This window comes from Phoenix dactylifera, chromosome 7 (genome assembly GCF_009389715.1).
Source record: "Phoenix dactylifera cultivar Barhee BC4 chromosome 7, palm_55x_up_171113_PBpolish2nd_filt_p, whole genome shotgun sequence".
In the NCBI taxonomy this organism is placed as follows: domain Eukaryota; kingdom Viridiplantae; phylum Streptophyta; class Magnoliopsida; order Arecales; family Arecaceae; genus Phoenix; species Phoenix dactylifera.
Window position 1 is genome coordinate 5,870,464 of NC_052398.1, and position 25,996 is coordinate 5,896,459.

Consider the following 25,996-nt stretch of genomic DNA (forward strand, 5'->3'; position numbering starts at 1 on the left):
CAATGCATACTTCAGTAGTTTATTACTCTGATTGGGTGTCTGAGATTTGATTTCGTAGGTCCATTTTCAGTCCTCTTCTGGAGGATGGGATCGGATGGTTGGTCTATGGGCTCTCATGAGGATATTGGATGGGGTTCAAAATGAGGCCTATGCCCATCTACAACGTTACATGATTGCATTGAACTTGAAGGATAAAATGTATCTACATTTCATCCAAATTCTTGTGATTTTGGATATTTGTTATGAGATTCTTCATTCTTAAATAAAAATTTTCTTGGCATTCAATTGAGTCATTTGAATAAGAATTATTTTTGATCTCACCGAATATTTGCACGAGCCTCATTGGTCACGCTGAGGGCGTGGATCTGCTTCATCCAGCGCGTGACAAGGAACTACCTCACGAGCTCGAGCATGTCCTTCTTTGCCCGGATCCAACATCGTGCCGTCTATGATAACAACTCCACAGGCAAAAGAAACTCGTCATCTTCTTCTTTTTCTGCCTGGATCCACCATCTTCTTTGCTCTCCTAAAACTTGTTGGGCATGGAGTAAGTGAAGCAAATCTATGCTCGGATTATCACAAACTCCGGGGAAGCTAACAGAGTGGCTACTAAATTTGGAGCCAAAAGGCAACGCATTGCATCAAGAGCGTTGATGGGGTTTGGGCCGTATCCTTCGCATAAAAGAATGATTCTTTTTTTTTCACGATATTAACACATAGCTCTCAAAGCAATCCAAACTTTAGATTCATCTGTCTGCATAGATCTTAAAGCAATCATTGTGTGATCCAGTAGTAGATTCGTGTTAAAGAAAAAAAAATTCTTCCTTCACATGTGCACACGAAAGATACAACCCCTATCCTTTGTTGAGGCCACTATAGGGAGGGGTAGCAAAATACAAAAACTTTCTGGTTAGTCGTCCCCCAATGCAATGGCCTAGCTCATGAGTAGTGTCAATGAGGCTCGATCGGTGCCTCCCTTTTTCATCTTCCACTGGTTGCTTTGATACCACATTAAAATTACCACTTGTCCCAAAAACTTAAGTTGATAAGATGAGATAGATTTAATTATATATTTTATATTTTCTTATAAATTTAATAATAATAATAATATTTCATATGCAATTTAGATATATTGTGGGGTGTTTTTTATTTTTTGATGGAAGATAAATTGTTGGGTGTGATTAACCCAAATGGGCAAATGGCACGCCAGCTCTTTTTGACCCCGAAAGCTTCTGAGGAGGTGAGAATACTCAGAATCAGGGCCATGGATGGGCAGCTCCCAGCCCTGACCAACACTTCTGAGCGAGTGAAGCATGAGCTCAAGTCCCAAAGGTTGCCTTCTCTTGTTCTTCGAGTCCCTTACGGATTTCCAAAGGGAAGGCTACAAAGTCCGAAGCAAAACATTATCTATAACTAATTAACTATAACTAAAAGAGCGTGCAGCTTGCCTCGGGTGGGACACCACCGAAATCTATGACAAAGCCAAACTACAAACATTCGAAAGGTGAGCGTTTCTGTTCCCCTTGAGTTCAAAGATTCAAGTTTGTCGGAAAGCTAGAGAGGAACAAATGCTTGGAGTTTCGAGACAGATGTCGCAGCTTTTTAGTCACCGGTGGTTCACTACAATCTGAGAGAGGGATTGACAAATCGGTGCGAAAGCAGTGCAGCGCGAATAATTTTGAGTGAGATTTCTGACTTCTGAGTCACTCATTTGGGTGCAAGAGCGAAGATAAGGCAAAAAAAATAGAAAGAAAAAAAAAATCAGGGATTCAACCACGCCAAATTATTCTGTTGCTGTAATTGATGGGTTCAAGTTTGGTTTGATAGGCCATAATGGAGCCAATTAAATTTTAGAAATACAGTGGAGCCAAAACAGCTTATTTCAATTAAACACCAGAACAACAACGGTATAATTTTTCAACAAACATTTAGTAGAAGGTAGATAGATTTTTCATGGGTTGTTAAATTGTTGTCGCATGTTCCGGTGTCCAACTATTTTTCTTTTGGAAAACCTGAAAGCTGGTTTTTTTGTTTTGACTGTCATTTTAGGCTTTGTTCTTACATACCAGTTATTTTATAATAGTAATCCTCATAAATTAGTATTATGTATTTAGTGTTTTATACACGGTTATATTTGCTTTATACGAAGATTAGAGATTAAAAATAAAATAAGTATCCAAATCATGTAATAGAAATCGAATGTATAGTCATACGAGTTGACGATTAAATTAGTGTCAATTCTAGGCCTTCATTTTCTCTCCACCATTCTCTCTCCCATGAAAGTATGCCGACATATGCACTGCAATATAGAAAGCGACCTTCATCGAAAACTTCACATGTTATTTTAGGCAGAGCATGTTTATAGAAAAACTAATGAGGCGGTAGATTGAGTGACCTCGTACATGGCTAATCACTCAAAAGTCTCTGTAGATTGGAGAAAAAAAGTTGCCTATGGCACTCTGAGATTTACCATTTTTTAATATTTTTAAACGTGTTCTACACCTGGACCATGTAGAGCTTTGGGTGCACACCGTGTGAAAACAATCGCTTGGTCCCACCGACCCTGACCTTAGTAAAGAAGAGACAAGGATTTGAATTTGGGACAAGGCAGAGAAGAGATATTCCTCCTTCCAGCACCTACTCTCCCATGATAGCAGGATGTAGTAGGAAGTTTACATTAAGCATGATATACATTATTCGTCCCTTTTTTCTCTAAGTTTTAAGGATCGATTGATTACTCGATATAGTATCAGATCTCTCTGATTTGATAGAGAACTTTAAATCCTACTTTGCTGATTATTTATTTAATTATCTCGGCTACCGTCTTAACTTATTTTAATCATTATTGTTTTGCTAGAGTTTGCGAGTTCAAATCCACTCTATACTAATTATCTATTTAATGATTCTAGTTATAGTCATGTGAAAGGTGTTAAGCTGAAATACATAGTCCATTCTTTGTCTATTTAATGATTTTTTGGTTACTTAACAAATTTTTTTAATTGGTTATCTCATTTATTTTGTTTAATTATCATGGCTATAGTTTTGACTTATTTTAGTTATCATTGTCCTTTCACATGCATGGTTTTGAAAGCACATAAATAAGAGGAGGTGTTAAACTTGATGCATGCTACTGATCCTTTCCTATTAGCTTAAACTTTTAAGATCAAATGGTTACCCAATAGTTTCCCCCATCCCATTTATATTATTTAATTATTTTAATTTTAATCACTACTTATTTCAATCATTATTGTTCCATGCGAGATATATATTGTTGACTCTTTCTCTATTAATTTATCTTTTAAGGATGAATTAGTTACTCAACATTTCCTCTAAAATTGCTATCCATTTTTTTATTTAATTATCCTGGTTATCGTTTTAACTTATTTAAGTCATTGTTGTCCCTCTCTGTACATGGTTCGAGAAGCACATGACATGGGATGTTAAGCATAATAGACATTATTGACTCATTCCCTCTAAGCTTAATTTTTTAAGGTCAATTGTTATTCAGCAGTTTCCTCTTAACTTACTATATCTCCTTCTTATTTAATTATCCTGATTATAGTCTTATTTCAGCCATTATTGTCCTTACACGGTCTCGGAGGTATGTGAGGGAGGGTGTTAAATCTAATATACATTGTTGACCTTTTTCGATTAACTTATACTTTTAAGATTAACCATCTTATTTATTCGGAAAAGCAGGAGAAATAATAATTATTTATCTAATCATACCTAGTTATAGAAGACATTTTAATCAATATCGTTCCTCTTCTCGTAGATGGTCCGGACCATACATCATTAGATCCTCTCCCTTTCGGGATAAGTTTTTAGAATCAAATGGTTACTCATTTGATTCTAAAGTCCCATTTGTGTGTTAAATCTGATAAGTTTTTAGCTATAGTCTATAGAAGACCTTCCCACCCGAGATAAATACCATTTGTATATACAGCCGAAGTCCCCACAGAGAGAGAGAGAGAGAGAGAGAGAGAGAGAGAGAGAGAGAGATTCCCCCCTTACTAATTCACAAGTTGCATCAATATCCTGAGGTAATCATCATTCAATTTCTGATACTAAGCTTCGGTCAGCTAAAAAGATCAAGCATAATCTTTATTCTAATATCAGCTAGAGATTGTTCATACTTTTGGTGGGACCCGCACCTCATTTGCTAAGTAATCATGCTATTGTCGATCCATTTGCAAAGTTAATGTGATGCTACATAATTATATTTCCTGAACTTATTACTTTAGTAATTAAAAATAGGACGTAAGTTGTACGAGCGCCAAAGGATTAATTCTATTATTTTATGAGAATAATGGTGGAATGATCATTGGGCCCCGCATGCTGTAGCCCACAATGTTTTGTGGGCTGGGTGGAGCTTTTAACTAGGTGGGTCCCATGAGACAAGCCCCTCCCTTCGAATCCGCTATAAAACCAAATCCCATGGGCGTCCGATCGATCGGATAGCAATGACGCCGAACGCGGGAACGACGAAGGAGGAGGAGGCGGCGAAGGAGGTGGCCGCCGTGGCGGCGGACATGGAGCCCCTTATCCCCGGTCTGCCGGACGAGGTGGCGGAGCAGTGCCTCCTCCACCTGCCGTTCCCCTACCAGGCCCTCGCCCGATCGGTGTCCTCCGCCTGGAATCGAGCCCTTTCGGGCCCCGCGTTTCTCCGGGCAAAGGCAGAACTCTCCGCTGCCCTCTCCCTCCCCTATCTCTTTGTATTCGCCTTCCACCCGACCTCCCACCGCCTCCAGTGGCAGGCCCTGGACCCCCGCACCCGCCGCTGGTTCGTCCTCCCCCCCATGTCCCTTCCTGCCGGCGGCAGCGCCCCTCTCTGCCCTCCGGCCTTCGCCTGCGCAGCCCTACCCCACCGCGGCGAGATCTACGTCCTCGGCGGGATGCGTTCGGACACCGAGACCCCGCTCCGGACCCTTGTTACCTACCGCGCCGCCACGAATTCGTGGTCCGCCGCGGCGCCGATGCCAACCCCGCGGTCCTTCTTCGCGGCGGGAGCGATCGGTGGCCGGATCTTCGCGGCTGGAGGCGGCGACGGGGGGATCTCGGCCGTGGAGTGCTACGACCCGGCAGCGGACCGGTGGTTGCCGGCGGCGGGCATGCGGTGCGGGATGGCGCGGTACGACGCGGCGGTGGTGGGGCGGCGGATGTACGTGACGGAGGGGTGGCGGTGGCCCTTCTACGCGTCGCCGCGGGCGGGGGTCTACGACGTGGATCGGGACGCGTGGGAGGAGATGAGCGAAGGGATGCGGGAGGGGTGGACGGGTTCCAGCGCCGTCGTCGGGGACCGCCTCCTCATCGTCACCGACTACGGGGACGGCCGGGTGAAGGCGTACGACGCCGAGAGTGACGCGTGGCGGGGTGTGGAGGGTGGCGGGGTGCCACCGGCGCTGAAGCGGCCGTACGCCGTGAGCGGTGCGGATGGGGAGATTTACGTGGTGGGGAGCGGGCTGGAGGTCGGGGTAGGGACGGTGGTGGCGGGGGCGGGGCGGGGGAGGAGGAGGGGGAGAAAGAGAGGCTGAAGGTGGAGTGGGAGGTGGTGAAGGGGCCGCCGGCGTTCGCTGATCTGGTGCCTTGTTACTCCCAGGTGCTCTACGCTTAGAGCTCTTTGGGGTTGGAAAGGGTTTCGGGGTTTCATGGGTCTGGAATTTGTAAATCGAGAAGTTTGTTTGTGTTTTTCTTTTTTCTTTTTTATGCACCTTTCCCACTCTTACTTCAAATATAATAATAGAGCAATTCCAGAGTAGTCTATAATTTCTGTACGAATCCATTTTTTTTCATCCCATCCACTGGAGTGGATCACCTTCTTTTTACCACCGAGGCCTCCGAGCGGGTTAGAGAAGATGGGGAGAGTACAGGCTCCATTTCACTCCTCCGTCGCGCTATCGCAAAATAAATACGAACCCAACAACGTGAGAGTTGAACTCGCCACCTCCGGCTACCGCGGCCGGCGGCGGCGACTGGCCTCCTCTTTCGCTGCGGCGGCACGTTTAGCCCCCGCCGACGAAGTGACCGCCACGCTACCTCTAACCGCGACGGGCGCCACCGACCGCACTTTCTCCGGCCATGCTATTATTACTCACAGCAGTGCCGCCGCCGCCCAGTTGTCCCCCGTGCAACTTCTCCACTGCACATCCACCATTTGTCCAAGGTTGGTGGACGGTCAAACAGGATCCACCATTTGTCGCTTTCAATTTCCATATACAGGGTTAGTGGAGGGTTAAGAGGCGGATTTTAGAAAACTTTTAATTAGAGATGGCAATGGTTTGGGTTGGTTAGAGTCAGGTCAAACAAGGTTCGGATAAAAAAAACTTTCATCTTATACCCTAGCCATTTATACTCAGGTTAGCTAACCTAACCTATATCCAATCCATTTATTTTACATAAAATCAAAACCACTAAACTATTTCAAATTTCACTCATTAATCGTACGTAACTAAAAATAATGTAAAACATGATATCAAAAGATCATAAACAATTCGTGAAATTTTAACTATATCATTACTATCACAATAAAATTAGAAATTTATAAAATATGGTAGTTGTGAACTAATTAAGGTTAAAACTAGTTAAATATAATCAATGACATATTGTAAATCCCATTGACCATCATTTTCAGCGCTTGCTATATATATATATGTATATATATATATGACTACACATTACCAACTATGTTAGGTGTAGGAGGGTTGGTTCATGAATGGACAACACTAGGTGATTCTATTTGGGTGCTGAAGCCAAACTCATCCATTTATGATTGAGTCAGTATTATATCAAACCAGAATCAACTAAACTATAGAGAAACCCCATCCAAACCCATTTAGATTGGGTGGATTTGTGCAGATTGATGAATTCAGGTCAGATTGATGACCCCTATGTTCAACTCACCCATACTACTTTATCTGCATAAAACTATTACGCTAGAAAAGCATTTGTACAAACATAAAGCGCACACAAACGATCAGTTTAATAGGACAGGACGACCCGAACACAAGTAGCTATTCAGTTATAGGCAATACCACCTCAACCACAAGCGATCTAACACCCATGTTTCACCTCACAAGGATCTAATTTCTACTGATTTCAAAAGAAATAGTTATTAGAAGGTTAAGCTCTAAAATATCAAAGTGAAGTAAGCTAGAAAACATTAATGATATCTTCCGCCTTTTTTTGGGGGAAAAAAGGCGGAAAAAATCTCCTTTTCATAGAAAGATTGGATTTCATTTGTTGATAGAAAATGTAGACCGGATCTCAAAGTGAATTTCGATGGTAGTATATCGGCGGACCAGGCGTCGGGAGGGGCCGGATTTGTGATCAGAGATCACCTTGGCAGAATGATAGCAGCGGGTTTTCGTTGTACGCCCGGTCTTACTGCAGTTGGGGCGAAGCTACGAGCAACCTGGAAAGGTATCTCCTTTGCGAAGCGGGTACTTGGTGCTGAGTGTATTTGCCTCAAAGGGGATTCTTCAGTGGTGATTGATTGAGGGTGGTGAGTGGACAGATATGGTAATGATCACCCTTTTATTCGTGATACTCGCAGACTGATGCAGAAGCTGAACTCTTTTCAGGCAGTACATGTATTCCGGAAGACGAACAATGCTGCAGACTGAATCACCTTCTTTGTTGCCCGACACTTTGGAGAGAACATTTGGACATCCACGGAGTATATTTCTCCATATTTGTCTCTTTATTTTTCCTTGATTTGGCAGAATATACACACATTAGAGCTACATGAAATACCCTTTTTAACAAAAAAAAAAATTGTAGACTCGATGGTAATTTCTATCAAGACTCAATGGTAATTTCCATCGAGACTCAATAGTAATTTATATCAAGACTCAATGGTAACTCGGCAGTTACCACATATAGATTTAAGTATGAATGCTTAATTATTCTTTGAAAAAAAAATGTTAATAATGGAGGTGGGCAGTCCACATGGTAATCACTAAACGACAAAGAAGGATAAAGAAATAGGAAGCATACAATGTTGAATCGTGCAGACCGCGAACTCGTCCGCCTAATGAGAGAGACATGTACCGGCGAAACCTCACACCCTGAAATGCTTCAAAAGGGACTCCGAATTTTCCCTGGATTCTATCAGAGTAGGGGAAAAGCGCAGCTATCAAAGATTTATTCATTTCTGAATGCCCCTACACCTGGATCCGAAGGCTGAAGCAAAGCTGGCTCTGTCTTTGGTTCAGAGTTCCAGTGCTCATGGAAATGACTTGGCAAGCGGCCAAGGCGAAAAGGCATACCATCAGTGGATATCCACTCATAATATCAAGTATGAAGAGGGACTTAAGCAGCAAAGCTGTCGAAAACTACAGCAAAGTCTAAATTCAAACAAGTAGATCCAATCAGCTCAGCCTTTCCACCCCTTCATGGGGCCACAACGCCAGCTTTTTTCAAGGGCATGGGCGCCATGCCCAATGAATGTACATAAGCCCCATCTCATTCACATGCGAGCATCCCTTCCACCACACATCCTTGATGAAGACCATACCTACCTGCGCCTTTGCCATATTCAGCAGCTTCATCAACGGTGACCGCAATGGGCGGGGACCAGACAGTAACGCATGAATACATCTGAAAGAGACTGCCATGGAAATTAACTGCATGATTTGATTTTGGGCTGTGGAAACGAGCAAACACATTGTTATCCAATTTGACAATCAATTTAGAAGCGAATGCAAACACAACTTTCCAACTATAGCTAATGGTGCTTTTGACAACTTTATCATGCCACATTTTCAAAAGATCCCATGAATGCAAACACAAAGATTTGGATAAATATTCCATATCCCATCAGTATTATCCAAAATAAATATAAAGCAACTCAAAATATAACAGTGACTTTCCAGCTCAAATGGTAGAGGCATGACAGTTCATGCGTATATGAGTTCATCCAACACCATTCTTGGAAATACTCTCCAAGTTTTTTCCAGGTCTGGGCAGTGATTACCTGAATCAAGAAACAACATAAGTGAAGTAATTTAAGGGGAAAAAGAAGGCGGCATCCTCCCAAGGAAAAGAGAGAAAAGTGGGGTGGGGGTGGATGGAAGCAGCAAGTAACAATAATTAAATCAGTTGAGTACGAAGTCAGAAAGCCCCTGATATTTTGATAAACATGCATACTTCGTTATCAAAGATAATGATAGGACAAGTAATTAATTCAGACTCCGTGATAATTCATTTCTCTTTGACAATGACCAAGACTATGGCTGGTTTGCAAGGAACCAACCAAAAAATCCCTTTGTTAGTGCCAGTGACACTCTGTTGCCCTCTGGTCAAGGCACCACAAGATACAGGTGACATAGCGTCTACTGGCTACATGCAGCTAAACAAAATTTTACAATTCCATAACTCATATGCGCAATATTCATCAAAGATACCCATTCTTTCCTAGCCAGGGTCATGTACTCTCATAACAAGCTTTATTGTCCTCTAAACCACATCCATCTGAATATTTTAGATCATCCAATCATCTCCAGTTCTCAAGCCTCTGCTATTTTACCAAGCCCTTCCTTGCTGAGAAGCCATAGCTACTTTCTTAGCATCCATAGAATTGAATTCTATCAAGATTTCCTTCTTTCTAACCACAGTGCCAGGGAAACATATTAACAGATAAAAGAAGGCACTAAACCATCACCTGATGTAATTTAACAGTCGAGAGGGAGAAAAGGGAACAAGCCTTTGCTTCAAGGGGGAAAAAAGATCCTACTTAACAAGACTTAACCCCACCATTACTAATTTCTTAGTACTTAGACTAGCAAAAAATGCTGATATACGAGCTTTTGGATTTTTGCATTGTGGACAAATGCATCTTTTTTCATACAACTGTAGCTAAAATGGTTTTTGTAACCCATGTGCCAATAACATGGTCAACAGTGTGCAAACATGCAATGCGAGACAAAAATTTTTAATCACTTCATAGGCAAAGAACAAATAAAAAATTGTAGATAATTGACCTGTGAATACAGTGGACAAGGTTATTCTCACATGTAGAGTCCCTCGGGCACCCCTTCCTTCTTCTTAAACATGACCTTTTCCTTGGCCTTCTTGAAATCGGCATGGGTTACCTGAAACAAGAAGAAATAAAAATACCAAGCCATTGCTATGTTCATCAAAACCATCTAGACATCCAAGTACAAGATATCCAAGAAATGATGGGCGGTAAGCTATCAACAAGATTTCAATAACATGAATATCCCAAGATAGCAATCACCTCCAGAACCATTGTGTATCTTTATAATGGAAACAATAGCCATTATTTAACCAGTCAACCACTTGACTTTTCCCTTTTTTCCCTGTTGTCATCGGGGCATTACAATGGCCATTTTAAGCCAAAATAGCGCAAGACATTATTTTGCCCAAGCCACTTGTTTTATAGAACATTTTCAACCATTCTGTTTAGAGAATAGAATTTATTACTCCGAACTGATACAGAAATTTGAATTTAAAAAAAAATGTATTAGAGAGGGTGGGCCTTCGGGCAATCGCAAAGTTTCGCCATCTTGACCTGGGTGTCATGGGTTTGACACATGGAAACGACCTCTCCTTATGCGGGGGTAAAGTTGTGTACATCAGACCCTCCCCAGACCCTATAGGATGCCCTTCTAAAAAATGTATCATCTTATCTAATGAATGATCAAAAAGCTATACTGTTGTTCTCTTTTAAGCGACAACAATTATAGAAGGATAAGGAGTAAATAATTTAAAACCCCCAATTTTCTACGTAGCAAAAAAGCAAAGGTCCTAAACCAAAATACCAAGCATTAAGATGTTTTTTGGCCATTATTTGTACCTTGAGTCTTAATGAAATGAATGTTAGAATCAGTCAAACCAATGACCAAGGACAAAGTAGATATTGTAGGTCCACTCCAATCCAAATTATTCCAAATTATTCTGATTGGTCATGCTACTCAAAACATAATTTCATGGAAGGGAACATCTCTTGAACCATTTCTGGTTCCATTACCGTAACTTAATTGTGATAATGAGAACAGAGAATAGAACTCCTTAATTTCTTAGAGCACTATATGGAATTCTGTTGAATAAAGTATTTTTTGCTACCAATCTGGTTCCATTAGCCCAGTTTGTTTGTGAACAATAAAAGAGATAAGTATTCAGCGAAGTTGTTAAGAGTACTCAAGTTATAACTTAATTGTTTGATCTCTATTGTGATCAGAAAGTTAGGAAGAAATATTTTGACAATTTTGAATTGTACTTTTCTTTTGTACTGTTACAGTGGGGCTTTAATGACCATAAAAAAAGCATTAAAACCAAAAGCCGCAATGACCAATTTAGAGTTTTCTAAGGTAAAATGTGTCTTGAAATTTTAGATGTTCATCAAAAACACGAATGCAACTCACCTGTACTTTACATTTGGAGGTGAATACTAGAAGTTAAATATGATAGACAAAGAGCTATTTCTTGAATACTCCATTCTACCAAGTGCTCTTCTTTCATGTAGAGAATGATTAGATTCCATAAAACAGCATGACTTTTGACTACCTCAAAACAATCAGGTTAACTAACAAAGTTTGACAACCTGATGAGAAATATGAAAGGATCCCTGAAACACCCACCCTTAGAATAACTATTGACTTCATAACAACCACCTCAACTACCAAATTTTGACAATCCTTGCACCTGACGGGAAACATGCAAGACATCCCTAAAACGCCCATCCTCATATTCATTGACCTTATCTGGTAATCAATCCCATGTTCTGATCCAGTTTGGTGCAAAAAAATTTTGCAGCTTTCCATTATAATGCATTGCACCAGTTCATGCAGAATTAAAAGAAAGGCAATGGCCTACAGTACCCTCCAATTAATCAAGTGTGCAAGATTTGACACGAGCTACCAAATATTGATGACCCCTTGAACCAGATGAGAAATATAAAAGTCATCATGATGGACCCACCCCCATATGAACTCAAATAAAGAATGCATCATCATAATTGACGATTCAATTCCCTAAAAGCAATTAACAGTGTTTCAGTCTCCTTGCTAAATGCATCACTAATTCATGCACAATACTGATTAAAACTGGACACTAACTACCAAATAATGATGACCCTTGAACCTGATAGGAAATATAAAAGTCATCATGACAGACTCATCCCCATACTGAACTCCAATGAAGAATGCAATCTCATAGTTGAGGATTAAATTCCCCAAAAGTGATTAGCAGTTTTTCAGTCTCCTTGCTAAATACATCACTAATTCATGCATCATATTGATGAAATTTGCCTTTTCCTAAATTGCCAACAAATAAACCAATGAAGAGCTGGACTCTTAAATGCCGACTTTTGATGACTCTTGAAACTGATGGAAATATTACCAAAAAAACATCAACCATTCACTTTCATATCCATTGATATCGTCAAAAAAAAAAAAAGTTGTCTGATGCTCCAGGAATTAGTTCACCACAACACAATAATGTGAGCAATTCATCACTAATTTGAAGTTTTCATCTCCAATGTACCACCAATTCATGCATAATTTTGATGAAAGCTACATCGCCTACAAATTAAACAAATCTAAAGAACTGGACGAAGAGGACATGGCCCTTTGTTGTTAATAAAAGCAAACAAATTCCAAAAGAGTTACCAATTCATCTTTGAATGGCCCAAAACAGATCAAATATGACCTATTGGCTCTACCAATGCACACAGGCTAGGTCCTCCATCACAACAAACAACTTCAATAATCTGTCCATCCATCACAATGAATAATTTCATCAATCCATTCAAACATACAAGTCTTTCAGGTTCTCAGCAATTCTCACTATTCTTGGACACTTTTCTTCAAATCATAATGCCGGATAAATGTTCTGAATAGTGCAGGCAATGTTCCATTATATCTATATCAAAAGGTGATGTATACAAGTTGAATCTGTGATAATTCCTCCAATTAATAGTATAACAATAAAAAGAACCTATTAAAGATAAAGCATGTCCATTTTCCTCAGCCTCCACCTCCACCTCCACCCCTCCAACCACCCATATCCGCACTCCCCCCCCCCCCCAACAAAAAAAAAAGAAAAAAAAACACATCACCTCTTGTCTTCTCAGCAGTTTGCCAAGCCCCAAAACCAACTTTCAACCAAGGATCAAACTAGAGATGCTTTCTTGAGAAATCCAGCCAACATTGCTCTCACACTGATGCACTGTAGGACCGTAGATCATTGGAATAACTAGTAGATTTAAATTTAGTCTTTATTATGTTGCTTTGTTTCAGTGATTTAGGTTGCTTGAAGTCGTAGATGGGTTTTCTTGATTAAAGGGCAGAGATTAAAAGATCTCAAGCCTCATTTGGGAGCTCACTGAGGCATAGCACTGTAGCAGTATCTTTGACATACTCTTTATGCTACATTACCCATGAATAGCATCCAGGCACTTCTAGGGTAGTTTGGAAATTTTTAGTGTTAATGCAGTCTTGGAATTGGTAGACAGATTTTATGGGAGTGAAGATGCTGACTGTCAGGCCTTTCTTTTCCCTTCTCTCTGTCTTCTCATTCTTCATCTTAATCTATTCTATTCTTCTCCACTGGATGTTGCATCAGATCTAATCAGATCTTATTCTTCATGTAGCTTTTAACCTTCTACAAGGCTACATCAAGCACTCTCCTCCTCATCCCATCTTATCTTCCACACATGCCCCAAAATCATCATTTCCACCCATGCCATGGATCGATTGCGAGAAGCTAGAACGAGAGATTCAGCCATTACCACCGCCATTTCATATTTGGAAAGGCATGTCGAAGTGCAGGAGGTGAAAACTAGTGAAAGAAACATATGTGAGGACTATGAGGTCCCCACCATGGAATCTCTCGCATTTCACCCATCTCTAGTTCCAGGGTGCCTAGGCTTCTGGGCCTTATCCTTTCAAATCATGCTAGGTTCAGGTTTGACCATTGGATTTGAATTTAGGCCTAAACCAAGCCTGAAACATCCTCAAATAATTTGGGTTGGGCTATTACATTCGATGCCTCATGTGAAGATGGGCCTGCACTGCCCTTCAGTAACTCAAGCCAGGTCATACTTATTAAGAGCAGCATCAACGATTTCTAACCAATAAAATTTCCTTGCTTAGTTATGGAGCATCATCCAAGATGTAGATTATGATGATGATATCATTATATGTTTGTGTGAGTGTATGCTTGTGTGTGTGATTGTATGTATAATTTTATCTGTAAACCTCTTCATATTAGGGACAACTTGACAATACATAATAATTTGAACAGCTAAAGCCCATGAACATTTTTTTAAAAAAAAGAAAGAAAATCTACTATTATCAATGTTGATAATATAAATCTTACTTTCATTCTGCGCTCTCTTAAAGCAAGCAAGCCAGCTTCAGTACAGATTGCCTTGATATCAGCTCCAGAAAACTCATCCTTTGTCATAACAAACTCCTCCAGATTGACATCATCTGCCAACGTCATTCTGGATGTATGTATCTGTGTAAAGCAAACACAGTTTGCATTCAGCAGGTACTTCAAAAGAAGAGGCAATAAAGCAAGCTTGCAGAAGCAACTGATGATAATTAACATTGTGATACAAATGTGGAAGGATCTATGTGGCAGCAACTAAACATGCTTTAACATGATCACTTAGCATAAATCCCTAATTTATCTGACAAAACATGAACTTTACCTGAAAGATGCGTCGCCTTGTTTTGATATCTGGCAGAGGGAATTCAATCTTCCTATCAATCCGGCCAGGCCGAAGCAAGGCCGGATCAAGACTGTCAATACGGTTTGTTGCAAGAATAACCTTGACATCTCCTCTTGAGTCAAAACCATCTAATTGGTTCAGCAATTCTAACATGGTTCTTTGTATTTCACGCTCTCCTCCTGAATGAGCATCATATCTACCAAAAAACAAAAAAAATGCAATAATGGATAGCATTGGTTATCACAAAATAATAGATATAATTGCACTGGCATCTGTAAAAGTAATTTCATTTCAATTACCTCTTAGTGCCAACTGCATCAATTTCATCAATGAAGACTATTGAAGGAGAAAGGTCATCTGCCACTCTGAAGAGTTCTCTTACTAGTTTTGGGCCATCACCCAAGTATTTCTGAATCAACTCACTTCCAACAACACGCAAGAAAGTTGCTGATGTTGAATTAGCGACAGCCTGAAAAAATCATGCGCAAAACATAATTTAGAACAGACACACTAAGCCATTGCAGAATGCAGAAACATTCGATTACAAGAACAGGAAAAAAATAACTTTGACACTACGTAAATGTTCATCTGCACAGGCGTGCAAAACATGATTTTGCAAATTCTTCAAAAGACATTATTGTGATTCAGGTACCAGAAAAGCTTTCATCAAATGAAATTTAGTCAAAGCATTTTGGGAGAACAACATTCATGATAAACGTTCATGTGCCCCTTTGTAAACATTTAACTAGCAAAGGCAAAGCAATCTTCAAAGAGATTATTTTAGTTCAAGTACCAAAAAAAAAAAATTTCATTCCATGATTATTCCAAGCATTTCAGTCCAGCAGCATTCCTAATAATAAATGGTCATATACTTCGAGAGAGATAAATGTGTTAAAGCCTACTAGCTAACATCTCATATTTCAGGGACCATCATATCACGGTGGTTGTGGGGTTGTTTTGGTGGGGGGGGGGGGGGGGGGGTGCGGGGAGGGGAGCACAGGAAAATGGGCCACCTATCTTAAGAATAATGAAAAAGAAAAATGCACAGGAAAGAAATACTGGCCTTGGCAAGCAAAGTTTTTCCTGTTCCTGGCTCCCCGTAGAGTATAACTCCCTTGGGAGGCTTAATCCCAATGTCTTCATACAGCTCAGGATGGGTCAGAGGAAGTTCAACTGCTTCTTTGATTTCTTGAATCTGGGCATCTAAACCACCAATATCAGCATAAGACTCCAAAGGAGCTTTTTCAACTTTCATCACAGAAACCATAGGATCAACTTCATCTTGCAGAAGCCCAACAACAGAGAGGACCTGCAAAAAGCTTATAAGAAAATGAATAAAAAATGTAATAAATCAACAAAGAAAATACATTACAAAAAAACTCAATAGCATTTAAAAAGTTAATAAAAATAACAATTTCGATAATGTGGAACAGTAGATGGATCGAATGCCACACAAAAAGAAATGAAAAATGACATTCGTGCACTCAACTACTTCTGACATAGATGCTAATGCAAAAGGAAGCATAGGTACCCGACCATCTTCTAAACATGAACTATGCATCAGAAATCATGAGAATTTGGATGGTTGGGCATGCTCCAAAAAGGATGGTACTAATGAGACATTCCAGTTGCACAGATAATTCACCTACAAGGATGAAGGGGCAAGTTGTTTAACTGGAATCTGACTCTTCAACCTCATCTAAAAATGATATGATGTCATCATCTTATTAGGTGTAGGCAATCCGAATCCCTGAAAGTAGTGATTCTCCAAAATATGTGACCTCCATGATCTTTGCCCTCCTTTTTCGCCAACAACTCCTTAGTTAGCATCTCTACAATAAGCTGATGGCTCAACATACTTACCTTGTATAGCATACCAGTTCTCTAAACACTTTTTAGACTCAATCAAATTTTGGCCTCATGTCCAACCCCCCAGTTAAGCATTTCTGTCTGTCTTCAGATTTCTGATATAGTCATCTTTGAACGCAAAGAGGCACCCAGTGTATGGTGGATCAATAGATTCGCTACTCGAGCAGAACTTATATGTCAAAGAAGTTTCTAAGATGGAAGTTTTAAAGGAGATGGATATGCGCCGCTACCGCCCAAAATGATAAATGATTTGCACATCAATCAACAATAGATTCTTGTACAACTTCTATCTTTATCCAGAATTGAAAAACCTACAGGTTAATGGTTAACTTTATATAGGATGGACGTTTCTAAATTTCATACTGTTATGTTGTGCCTCAACTGTTGTTTATGACTATGTGGAAATTATTAAACAATGTCTATTGTCATTCCTTGCTTGTTTTACAATGATATAAGATGAACATCTAAAAGCTGTTTCACTAGCAACTTTTAGCACTAATATTTCTGCTAAGACCAAAGAAAACATATATAAGATATTCAAGGCAAGGATTTGGCTCAAGACTTCATGCTGTGCAGATGAGTAGGACTTTAATATCCAGATAAAACTAGATTTTTATGACATGAAACCTCTTTTTATGTAGGCCAAATGAATGAATTGTAACACACATTAACAATCTTTTGTTTTTCAAATGCCATAACAAAAATAATTAGTTTCCAAATGCATATATTGTGGTTAATACAATGCTGAGACTTATCTGCAAGGTTGCAAAAATTAAATCACAAAACGTTATTCTATGAGTGTAATTCCTTTAAAAGCAATAGACTAATCATTCTGTGATTTCATGTCTCATAAAATTCACAGCGGACAGAATTAGAAGAGACTTGAACTTAAACAAGAAATATTCTTACAAGGAGGTAAGTGAAGCAGTGCAACATCTGAATGTAGGTAAGAGTTCTTATATGCAAGAAAATTACTTTTGGCTGCCTTAATGAAACATAAGAAATGTTTTTGTTAACAGGTTTCCAACCAAAATTTGCCCACGGTTTGTTCATTCATTTGGTTTTGGCACATTCTCGTGGACATTACCTTGACAAGAGTCTTTATACAATTTGTTTTCTAGAAATCTAACTTTGTGTGTCTGTGTATAATGATGAATTTATCAAGACCAAAATCCGAAAATCCTGGTATTACCTTTAATCTTCTGTCCTCCATCCAAATGCCTACAAAGAAAATCCTACTGAAGTTGCCATTCAAACTAGTCAACCATCCAAGACATGGTTGAAGAAAACTAACAACTAAAATATACTAATTCAGCAAAATAGTCATTTTACTACTAATATAATACATAAATGGTAAAGCTACATACTGATGCCAGTCAGTTTTAGGTTCTGTTTGATTGCTTGGAAAGTGAAACAAAAGAAACTTACACTAACACAGATATCAAACTTCTTTTCCACTGATTGGTACTTAAAAGGAGTTTCTGGGAGAGAAAAATAAGCAAGCTTTTCTCTAGGAAGCCTTTTTTTCCTCCAAAAGTTGACAACTTTGAATTTCATCAGCATGTGGTTCAAGAAAATTTCTCTCTGCAATTTTTTTAGTTCAACCAAATATAAGAAAATTCATCTTTCTCTTTTCTTTTTCTTATTTTTTATTCCTCTAATTTACTTTTCTTTTCTTTCATTCTTTTGGGCAACCAAACAAAACCTTTAAGCATGTTGTTTAAAACATGCGGTGCACTGAAGAAAAAGGTTGACATCTTCCAACATCTTTCACGCAACAAAAGAATTTCTAAGGTTATCAAAAGTTACATAACCGTCCATTTCATGTCAGGTCCAGCGATATTGTAGCATTACCGAGATGATAAATTTCCATAAATGAAAAATGGGGAGAGAAATCAATTTGAAACAGAAACTAAGAAATGCATTGGCTAAATAAATAAAAGTCTGTGTGAATTATAATCATTCCTAACATTAATGAAATCACTTTGAGGTTTAGATCTTCAAATGATATACATTCCATGTTTACGAAAGCAAATATGTATATACTCATTTACCAAGACATTTAACTTAGAGCTATGAAGTTAGGATGGAATCAGATTATGAAGATGAAATGCAATGATGAGAAGATGAGTGGCAAATTGTATTAGTCTAGAAAATATTCATATACATGAGATGACAAAATACTCATGTTAATCACGATGTAAATATAACCACAATACAAGTATGCAAGCGATGCAACTAGGCATACTGCACAATAGAATGAAAAAGAACATTTATGAAGGGATAAGAAATGAAGAATTAGGAGAAGATAAAATATGAGGTATTCAACACAAAGGGGGAAATCAACAATATGCTTCCATAAAATTAGACTATCTTCTGTTGGTTACCTATACAGATTCTGACAACTTCTACCCCATGGACCCTTGATATGAACTATATGTCTCCACAATGACCTCTGCAATAAATAGAACCATACTGACCGACATATTTTAATGCATGCATCATGCATGGTTCGTAGTACCAATTTTAGTACCCATACCAGTATCATGCAAGTACAGTTGTAGGTACAGGTTGGTTCGTGGTATCGGCACTCCTCAGTACACCCCTCATATCGAGTACTACTTTGCTACCAGTACGGTCTAGTATAGCGAGTACTAAGTAGCATGGTTCGGTATGGCAAACCTTGGCCCTCAAGGAAAGAGATAATTCTCTATACCCTCTTTGCCTAGATTCTTTCTATGTACAGTGATTTGCTCCCTATGTAATCCATAAGGTAACTTTCTCTATGGGCACCAAACTTTAGAGGCATAATGTCATGTTTAAAATTGGTAACAAATTCAAATCAATCCTACATAGAGTTGTGTTCCATGGAAAATTTCATGAGAAGAACTTTGGATGATAATGACAACAATGGCCTATTTACCCAAAAAACAGAAAGCAAAATGGCTACCATAACTTGCTCTTAGCCTAGAAAATCCACCAACGTCAACATCAAAGCATGTCTTTCCAAATCCAATGACGCAGAATCATAATATTTAACACGACAATAAAGGCAAAGATATAAGAAAGATTGAAGACATATCAACCATATTGTATCCTCTCTGTTTTCCTCGTACTGAACTATCTCCATGTCTTCACCAAAGATAACATCAGATAGATCTCAAAGACACCGTGCACGCTAGATTCCAATAAACCAAGCCAAATACCTAGACGGCTTGCATATGAGTCAAAGAAAAACCCTAACTAACCAATCCACCATCTTCCTCCCCTAAATCCCAAAAGAGCTATCTAAATCCGAAACCCTAGATCAGCAATTAAACACTTCATCCGCATTCATTGAAATTGAAATCGTTGAAATCGATCGGGAAAACGGATCCTCCCCAATTTAACAAACCCTACATTGGCAATCAGAGAATAAACAAATCGCGATCAAGAAAAAACTCATACCTTGTTGTGCATAAGTATTGCGCATCCGGGCTCAAGCTGGTCCTTGTCGACGAAGGAGAGGATGCTGACGTAGTACTCAGGCCCAACCGAGGAAGAGACGATTGCGTGGTTCTCGTCAATGAGCTCCTCAAGGTTGCCGACGCTCATGGGCGATCCGCGGAGGTCGTCGACCTTGGAGCGGTCCTCCTCGTTCTTGTCCTCGTGAGGGCGGAGGCGCTCCTGGTTGGCGACGAACTCCTCCTCCATGAGGAGGTAGTCCTTGATGCGCTCGAGCTTGAGAAGTCGGAGGCGGCACTTGGTAAGCGGAGTGACGGTGGGGAGGCGGGCAGCGGCCTCGGGTCCCTTCTGCTTGCGCTGCTTCCGGCCGACGCGGGACGGCGGCGCCGCCGGCTCGAACTTCTTGTCCTTCTTGTCGCCGTCGTGCTTCCGGTCGCCGGGGAGGCCTTGCTTGTTCATCCCACCGGGCGTTCCCTGGCCCATGCCTGCCGCTGAGTTAGGGTTTCTGGGATTTCTTCTTCTTCTTCTGAGGTCGGGCGGAGAAGAAGCAAATGAGATTTCTCGCCCCGCCTGCTTCTTCTGCGCAAAGAGACGAAAATTAACAAGCAAGATAAAAGGTTTACTTATATAGACGAAGAGATGGAGATTAGTTACTTGCAGCGGCGTAAAAACGGGTCGGATCAGAAAAGCCCAAACCCGGACAAGGATACGCGATAACGGATCCTAACCGGACATAATGGACTCGATAGTTCTATAGCATTTTTCACCTGAAAATGCCGGTTTTTACGTATCGCGTAAACCGATCTAAATGCTAAAGAGCAGCTTTTAAGTATCGTTTTATTGGGTTGTAGGCCGAGTGATTCGCTCAGACGATGGAAATCGGTTGGATTTAGAAAATTTCAAATGACCGGTTGACGGGTCCTCTTCCAGCTGATCTTCATGTTTGCTTATTGCTGGAATATTTGAGGCCCGACATATGTTTAGAGAAGGGTAAACTGATTGGTTAACTTCTCATTATCTTGGGAAACTCTGATTGCCCTTGTAGTTTGTTTAGTTCTTTTCTTGTTCTGCTGCTTTTTGTTTATAATTTTTTTAGTTATCTTGGTGTAAATTCTACCCAAAAAATGAGTCAGGATCCTCTCAACATCTCGCCTTCTAATCACGGATCGTTTGTGATCGGCAAAATAGCTTTAATTGGATGGCCAAATATGGCGCATGGGACGTTCTATCATCATTTAGATATGTGACTATACATTTTAGGTAAAATCCTAAATTATTATAAATAATATTAGAGCGGACCCGATCCATAATCTATGTGGACTAAAAAATCATAGACCAATTGTAGTGCTTGTGATTATATTTGAATGTTATTTAACTCTTAACCGGACGAAAACATCAAAACTTAAATGAAGGAAATATATGCGACCCGTGCGCGCGCGTGTTTAATTTCACATTGATTATTCACTAGAGAGATCTTAAGTACTTATACATGATCAAACAACTCAAAAAAATACCTTCTAAATAGCTATTTTAGGTGGGGCCCTGAGTTGCTTTAAAAAGAGATTATAAAAAAAAGTCTATCTTATCTCTATAATGCATGCCGATGTTATTGACAGTTACCGCATTTAGATGGTGCACAACCTTTTCTTTTCCTCATGGGCTTCTTGGCCTACACATTTTCTAAGGTCTAGGCCGAATTGAACAACATTGCTGTTGGATCGAATGAATCATAAACAATAGTTTCTCTTGTTAATCCTTGATAATGGATGCTGGCGAATGAGGATGCACAGAATAAACCCTGCAAAGTCAGAAGAATGCTTGAAGGTAGGCTAAGCTTCAGGAATCTCACTCCCACCATAACTAATTTAAGATGCTGCTCCACTATGATTGAGTTAGATCATACTATAGCAATAATATAGACCATCAACAAAAAATTAAGTGGACATTCAGATTTCATATTGTTTACTTTCTATCAGAGAAGTATTGGATCATAAGCGACACCGGAGCAGCCTCAGCTACATGTTGATTGAAAAAAGGAAATCAATGTCCATACTACCAAGTCTGAATTTAAAGCTGAGAGCCATCGAATCCGTAGCCTGCATCAACAAAGTGTAAATCCCTGTTAAATACCATACTTCAGAAGGTGAGGACAGCCTCATATACTAAAATTGAAATACATCAGAGAGTAGAGAGAGTTATTTTCTTTCCATCGACACCCTCAAACTAACGCATGTTAATACAGTTGATGGTTTATTTACAAACATGAATTAAAGCATCAAGTGAAAAGAAAATCATCAAGTTCTCAGCCATTGCAGTAAATATTTGAGACCTTTTCATGGTCTTTGCTTCTTCAAGACAACAAAGATCCCCTACAATAGAGTCCTCATGCTCCACATTTAGCACCAAGTAATACTCTACTAATACCCTTGTGTCACTTGACCTGATTTGAAGTAGAGTGCAAGTTAAAGAATAGTACTTGCCTAGAATATAAAAGATGCAAAACAAGATTCACAAGCATATGAACGCTAGGAAAAAAATTATTATATTGATGAATGAATAGCTAGTACTTTGTGAGAAAAAAATTAACTGGTGATTCTTACGTCTAACGAATCAACTTATTACAACACGCAATATTAACCATCTCACAGGAAACAGTAAAACAACTACCAGGAGAAATATCACAAGCTAAATAGGGTTAGGTAACCATCTGATATTAGGATTTCTATAAGCACTCCTATTATAGGTTTGACTCGGTATGACTCTGAAATCCTCAAATCATCGTGGGAATCCGATGAGCAACAACTGTGAGATTCCAGGCATACAGGCCCCTCATTCAGATATTTAGGTCATTATTCATTGACAAATCAACCAATTAACCAACAAAGTTGTTCTAATGGGCATTTTATATGAAGCTTGTTGAAACAAGGATGTGTCAGCGATGTTTTAAGATATTAGAGCAGAAAGGGCTGTCCAGGTCCTTTTAAAGTTAACAATTGATCGACCTTTGTGAGACATGGTCTGAAAAAACTTTAAGATAACAATATAGATCAAGTAAAGAGGGGGCAAAATTTTGTGGGCAAGTTGACATGACAGACCTAAGGACCCACTTTCTCTCAAATTGAACATAATGAGGAGAAACAAGCTAAAGAACTTTGATCGTAAGAATTCAATGTTGTACCTTCATTATTTTTAAAATATACATTACTTTTGCAGTATAAAGACATATTATAGTTGAAGCAAGTCAATAACTTCCATTGCTTAAAATCAATCCCAATATGTCCAGGTTCTCTTTGTCAGGAATTAGACAGTAGACACAATGACTTGCTTAAAATCATGCCTTAATAAAAGATATGAGATATTTTTTTTACATTTACTGGATTATCTGGTGACAAAAATGGCCTGTGCTGATAAAGTTTAGTCAAAAATAAGGAGCAATCAAACAGCAGCAGCAACATATCAAGTCATATGGTATCCTCCTATCAGCTATGAAGATCACTAGCTGTGAGTATTTGGAGAGGGTTAGTATGGTTAGGGGTTTATAAATAGCTTCTAAATGTCATCTTGATTTTCCTTTTCCTCTGGATCCTTCGTGTATCGTCTCCCTTCCCTCATTCCCTTCATTCTCATATCAGGTCTTAAAAAGATACGAATGGGCGTGCAATAGATCAACCAACAAATAAGCAAACAGTACAAAATGTGCTAGAATACTAGAGGTAGGAGGATGACTGGATAACAAATTCCCAAGGCGACATTTGTTTTTTTTGGTGAATGGCAGAGGTTACACTATCCTCTGAAAGATGCAACCACAACGTCAGCAACAACAAAATCTCTAAGGGAAGGTGGTAGGCTAGATTCCAACCAATCCATAGAGTTCTCCATGTCTATATCCAGATTTGAGAGGGCATTAGCTACATGATTACCCTCTCCATACACATTGGAAATAAAATAAAAAAAAAACTCTTGATTCCGTGAGATGAGGCTAATGCCAAGCAAACAAGGATGAGCAGAACTAGTTGTTGTTGACACTTGCAGAATGAATCTCACCACCATCATGGAGTCCCAAGTAGCTCTGCTTGGGGGACTGCCATGAGAATTAAAGGAGTAACCAAAGCTTGAATGACATACGCATGAACATCCTGAACAACAAAGACAGCACTGACCTTAAAGATTGATTTAAAGGTGACAGGTTTGATGGGTGAGCTAAATCAATGCTCGAGGATGCATAAGCACTGATGGAGGTCAAGAGCAGTTCAACACTATAAAGAGACTGTTACCAGAAAGCCACAAAGAAAATAGAAACGGAATAAAGAACTCGGCACAAGATGGAAATATAGTTAGAGAACTAGGCATTAAGATATGTAGGACCAGATTGGCATTTAAGTCTTGCAACAAAATTTCTAGATGATGAAGCAAGTTGAGACAATTAAGCCGGATGCAGTCAATGCTCATAAAGTATTTAGCACATGACTGCAAATTAGATTAGTAATAAGCAAGGACAGACCTATGCATTGTTCAAGCATTTTTACTGGGTATGCGAGAGAAAGCCAAATGTGTTAAGGTCAACTAGCATTAGCCAGTAGATAAACATGTTTCTCCATAAAAAGGAGTATAACTCGAGCAGAAAGAAAGTATCCTAGATGCTCAACAATATTATTTGATAAAAGGTGACAAGTAGAAAATCTTATATTGCATCAAAACAAGATCCACGAAATCTACCAAGTTCAAGATGCACCTAAACAAATAAATGAATCTAACCAAATAGGCAAAATCTCAGACGATCTTCAGGGTAACAGAAACATATGTAGGGTATTCTAGATAAACATGAAATTAACCAAGCACCATTAGCCAACTAAATAGGGATTATGTCATAATGTTAAATAGTTATATTGATTTGGATATTCTCGAAAGATCTCAATCAAGTCTGCTTGTCGCCCTAACCGATTATCTTAGGGATATCTTAGAACAGTTAAAATCAAATCTCATGTTTTGTTAAATCGTGCCCTCAGATGCTGATGCAAGTATGCATGTGTATGGCTCCTAGAACCCATTGTATTCGGGACAAAGCTACAAGTTCGGGGAGACACTATAGTTGATACAAGATGACTTATGCACCATTCTATTCAATTAGTAAAAACCGACAAGTTATCTGGAAACAAGCAAATTTCCACAATAAAACAAGGGATTCATAAATTCAAATGTTACTCCAAACTTGGTACAGTAATATGCGGTACATAGCATCATCTGTATGCAGGATAAATGGGGGGCGAAGTAATTTCGAAATGGAATCAATCATTCCCATTCCGTGCTTCCTACCGATAGATCAAGTGGATTGTTTTATGTTGTACAAGAATAAAGCATAGAAATCTCCAATGAGTGGAATCAGATCGAGTTGGTACCTTAGGGCTGGGGAGGTGAAGAGGGAAATTAGGGCTGGTAGAGACAGGCACGAGAGGAGGAGGAGTAGGAGATGGGTTCCTTGGAGGGCGGCGGGGAGAGTTCGCGGACAACGGCAGCGAGAGCCTCCGGGTTGAGGCCGCGATCGCAGAGGGCGATGAGGAGGGAAAGGGTGTGGCGATCGAGGCCCGTCTCCAGGATGTTGGACATCTGGAAGGCCAGCTCCAGCGACTCTTTCGCGTTCCTCGCCGCCTCCGTCTCCATGATACCCTGCCCTACGAGCTCGGCGGCGGAATCCGGACCGGAAATGGTAGGCTCTGGCGAAGGGTAGGGGAAAGGCTCCACTTCTATCAAATACCGCAAAATAAAAATAAGATGAGTTGGCAAATGACTCGTCATTTTGGTTGCCGAGTACACAACCAAATTAGGTCCTAGAATAGGTCGAGTCGGGCCGGATTGGATGGGCTCAACCCAAATTCCATCTATATTTAAATGGGATCAAAGAAAAAACTTAAATCCAAATTCGGTCCAATTTTCTTCAACCGGATCGGATTGAACGTTATGGTTTCTTTTATCAAATCGAGTCAAAAG

At 39.7% G+C, this 25,996-nt stretch overlaps 3 protein-coding genes across 6 annotated transcripts; 1 reads left to right on the forward strand and 2 right to left on the reverse strand.

Moving 5' to 3' along the window:
* The first annotated feature begins 4,437 nt into the window (after nucleotides 1-4,437).
* Nucleotides 4,438-5,774, forward strand: LOC103707095 (F-box protein AFR-like). The gene has a single exon (XM_008791459.4). It carries the CDS (start codon nucleotides 4,464-4,466, stop codon nucleotides 5,532-5,534), a length of 1,071 nt encoding a protein of 356 aa, XP_008789681.3. The 5' UTR covers nucleotides 4,438-4,463; the 3' UTR covers nucleotides 5,535-5,774.
* Nucleotides 5,775-8,668: 2,894 nt separating this feature from the next.
* Nucleotides 8,669-20,612, reverse strand: LOC103707096 (26S proteasome regulatory subunit 4 homolog A). Of its 2 annotated transcripts, none has more exons than XM_008791461.4 (7): nucleotides 20,015-20,612; nucleotides 15,762-16,007; nucleotides 14,998-15,167; nucleotides 14,678-14,894; nucleotides 14,341-14,481; nucleotides 10,012-10,091; nucleotides 8,669-8,974 (listed from the first exon to the last, which is right to left on the reverse strand). In XM_008791461.4, exons 1-7 carry the CDS (start codon nucleotides 20,492-20,494, stop codon nucleotides 8,971-8,973), a joined length of 1,338 nt encoding a protein of 445 aa, XP_008789683.1. In that variant the 5' UTR covers nucleotides 20,495-20,612; the 3' UTR covers nucleotides 8,669-8,970. The 2 variants fall into 2 exon arrangements, with proteins under 2 accessions (XP_008789683.1, XP_008789682.1); XM_008791460.4 differs by having other exon boundaries at nucleotides 9,981-10,091; nucleotides 20,015-20,611.
* A 1,256-nt stretch (nucleotides 20,613-21,868) lies between these two features.
* Nucleotides 21,869-25,765, reverse strand: LOC103707098 (mitotic-spindle organizing protein 1A-like). Of its 3 annotated transcripts, XR_005512494.1 has the most exons (3): nucleotides 25,408-25,765; nucleotides 22,341-22,451; nucleotides 21,869-22,107 (listed from the first exon to the last, which is right to left on the reverse strand). XR_005512494.1 is itself a non-coding variant. In XM_008791463.4 (2 exons), exon 1 carries the CDS (start codon nucleotides 25,667-25,669, stop codon nucleotides 25,436-25,438), a length of 234 nt encoding a protein of 77 aa, XP_008789685.2. In that variant the 5' UTR covers nucleotides 25,670-25,765; the 3' UTR covers nucleotides 21,869-22,130; nucleotides 25,408-25,435. The 3 variants fall into 3 exon arrangements, 2 of the variants coding, with proteins under 2 accessions (XP_008789685.2, XP_008789684.2); XM_008791463.4 differs by lacking the exon at nucleotides 22,341-22,451 and having other exon boundaries at nucleotides 21,869-22,130; XM_008791462.4 differs by lacking the exon at nucleotides 22,341-22,451 and having other exon boundaries at nucleotides 25,408-25,763.
* Nucleotides 25,766-25,996: the final 231 nt, after the last annotated feature.

What these genes read in the sequence shown, in the direction of transcription:
- LOC103707096 (XM_008791461.4), bottom strand. Translation starts at nt 20,494, where the DNA reads ATGGGCCAGGGAACGCCCGGTGGGATGAACAAGCAAGGCCTCCCCGGC. An exon ending in GAAAAACTTTGCTTGCCAAG is followed by an intron (nt 15,168 to 15,761) that starts GCCAGTATTTCT and finishes TGATTTTTTCAG; the next exon opens with GCTGTCGCTAATTCAACATC. An exon ending in TAAGAGAGCGCAGAATGAAA is followed by an intron (nt 10,092 to 14,340) that starts GTAAGATTTATA and finishes TTCTTGTTTCAG; the next exon opens with GTAACCCATGCCGATTTCAA.
- LOC103707095 (XM_008791459.4), top strand. Translation starts at nt 4,464, where the DNA reads ATGACGCCGAACGCGGGAACGACGAAGGAGGAGGAGGCGGCGAAGGAG.
- LOC103707098 (XM_008791463.4), bottom strand. Translation starts at nt 25,669, where the DNA reads ATGGAGACGGAGGCGGCGAGGAACGCGAAAGAGTCGCTGGAGCTGGCC.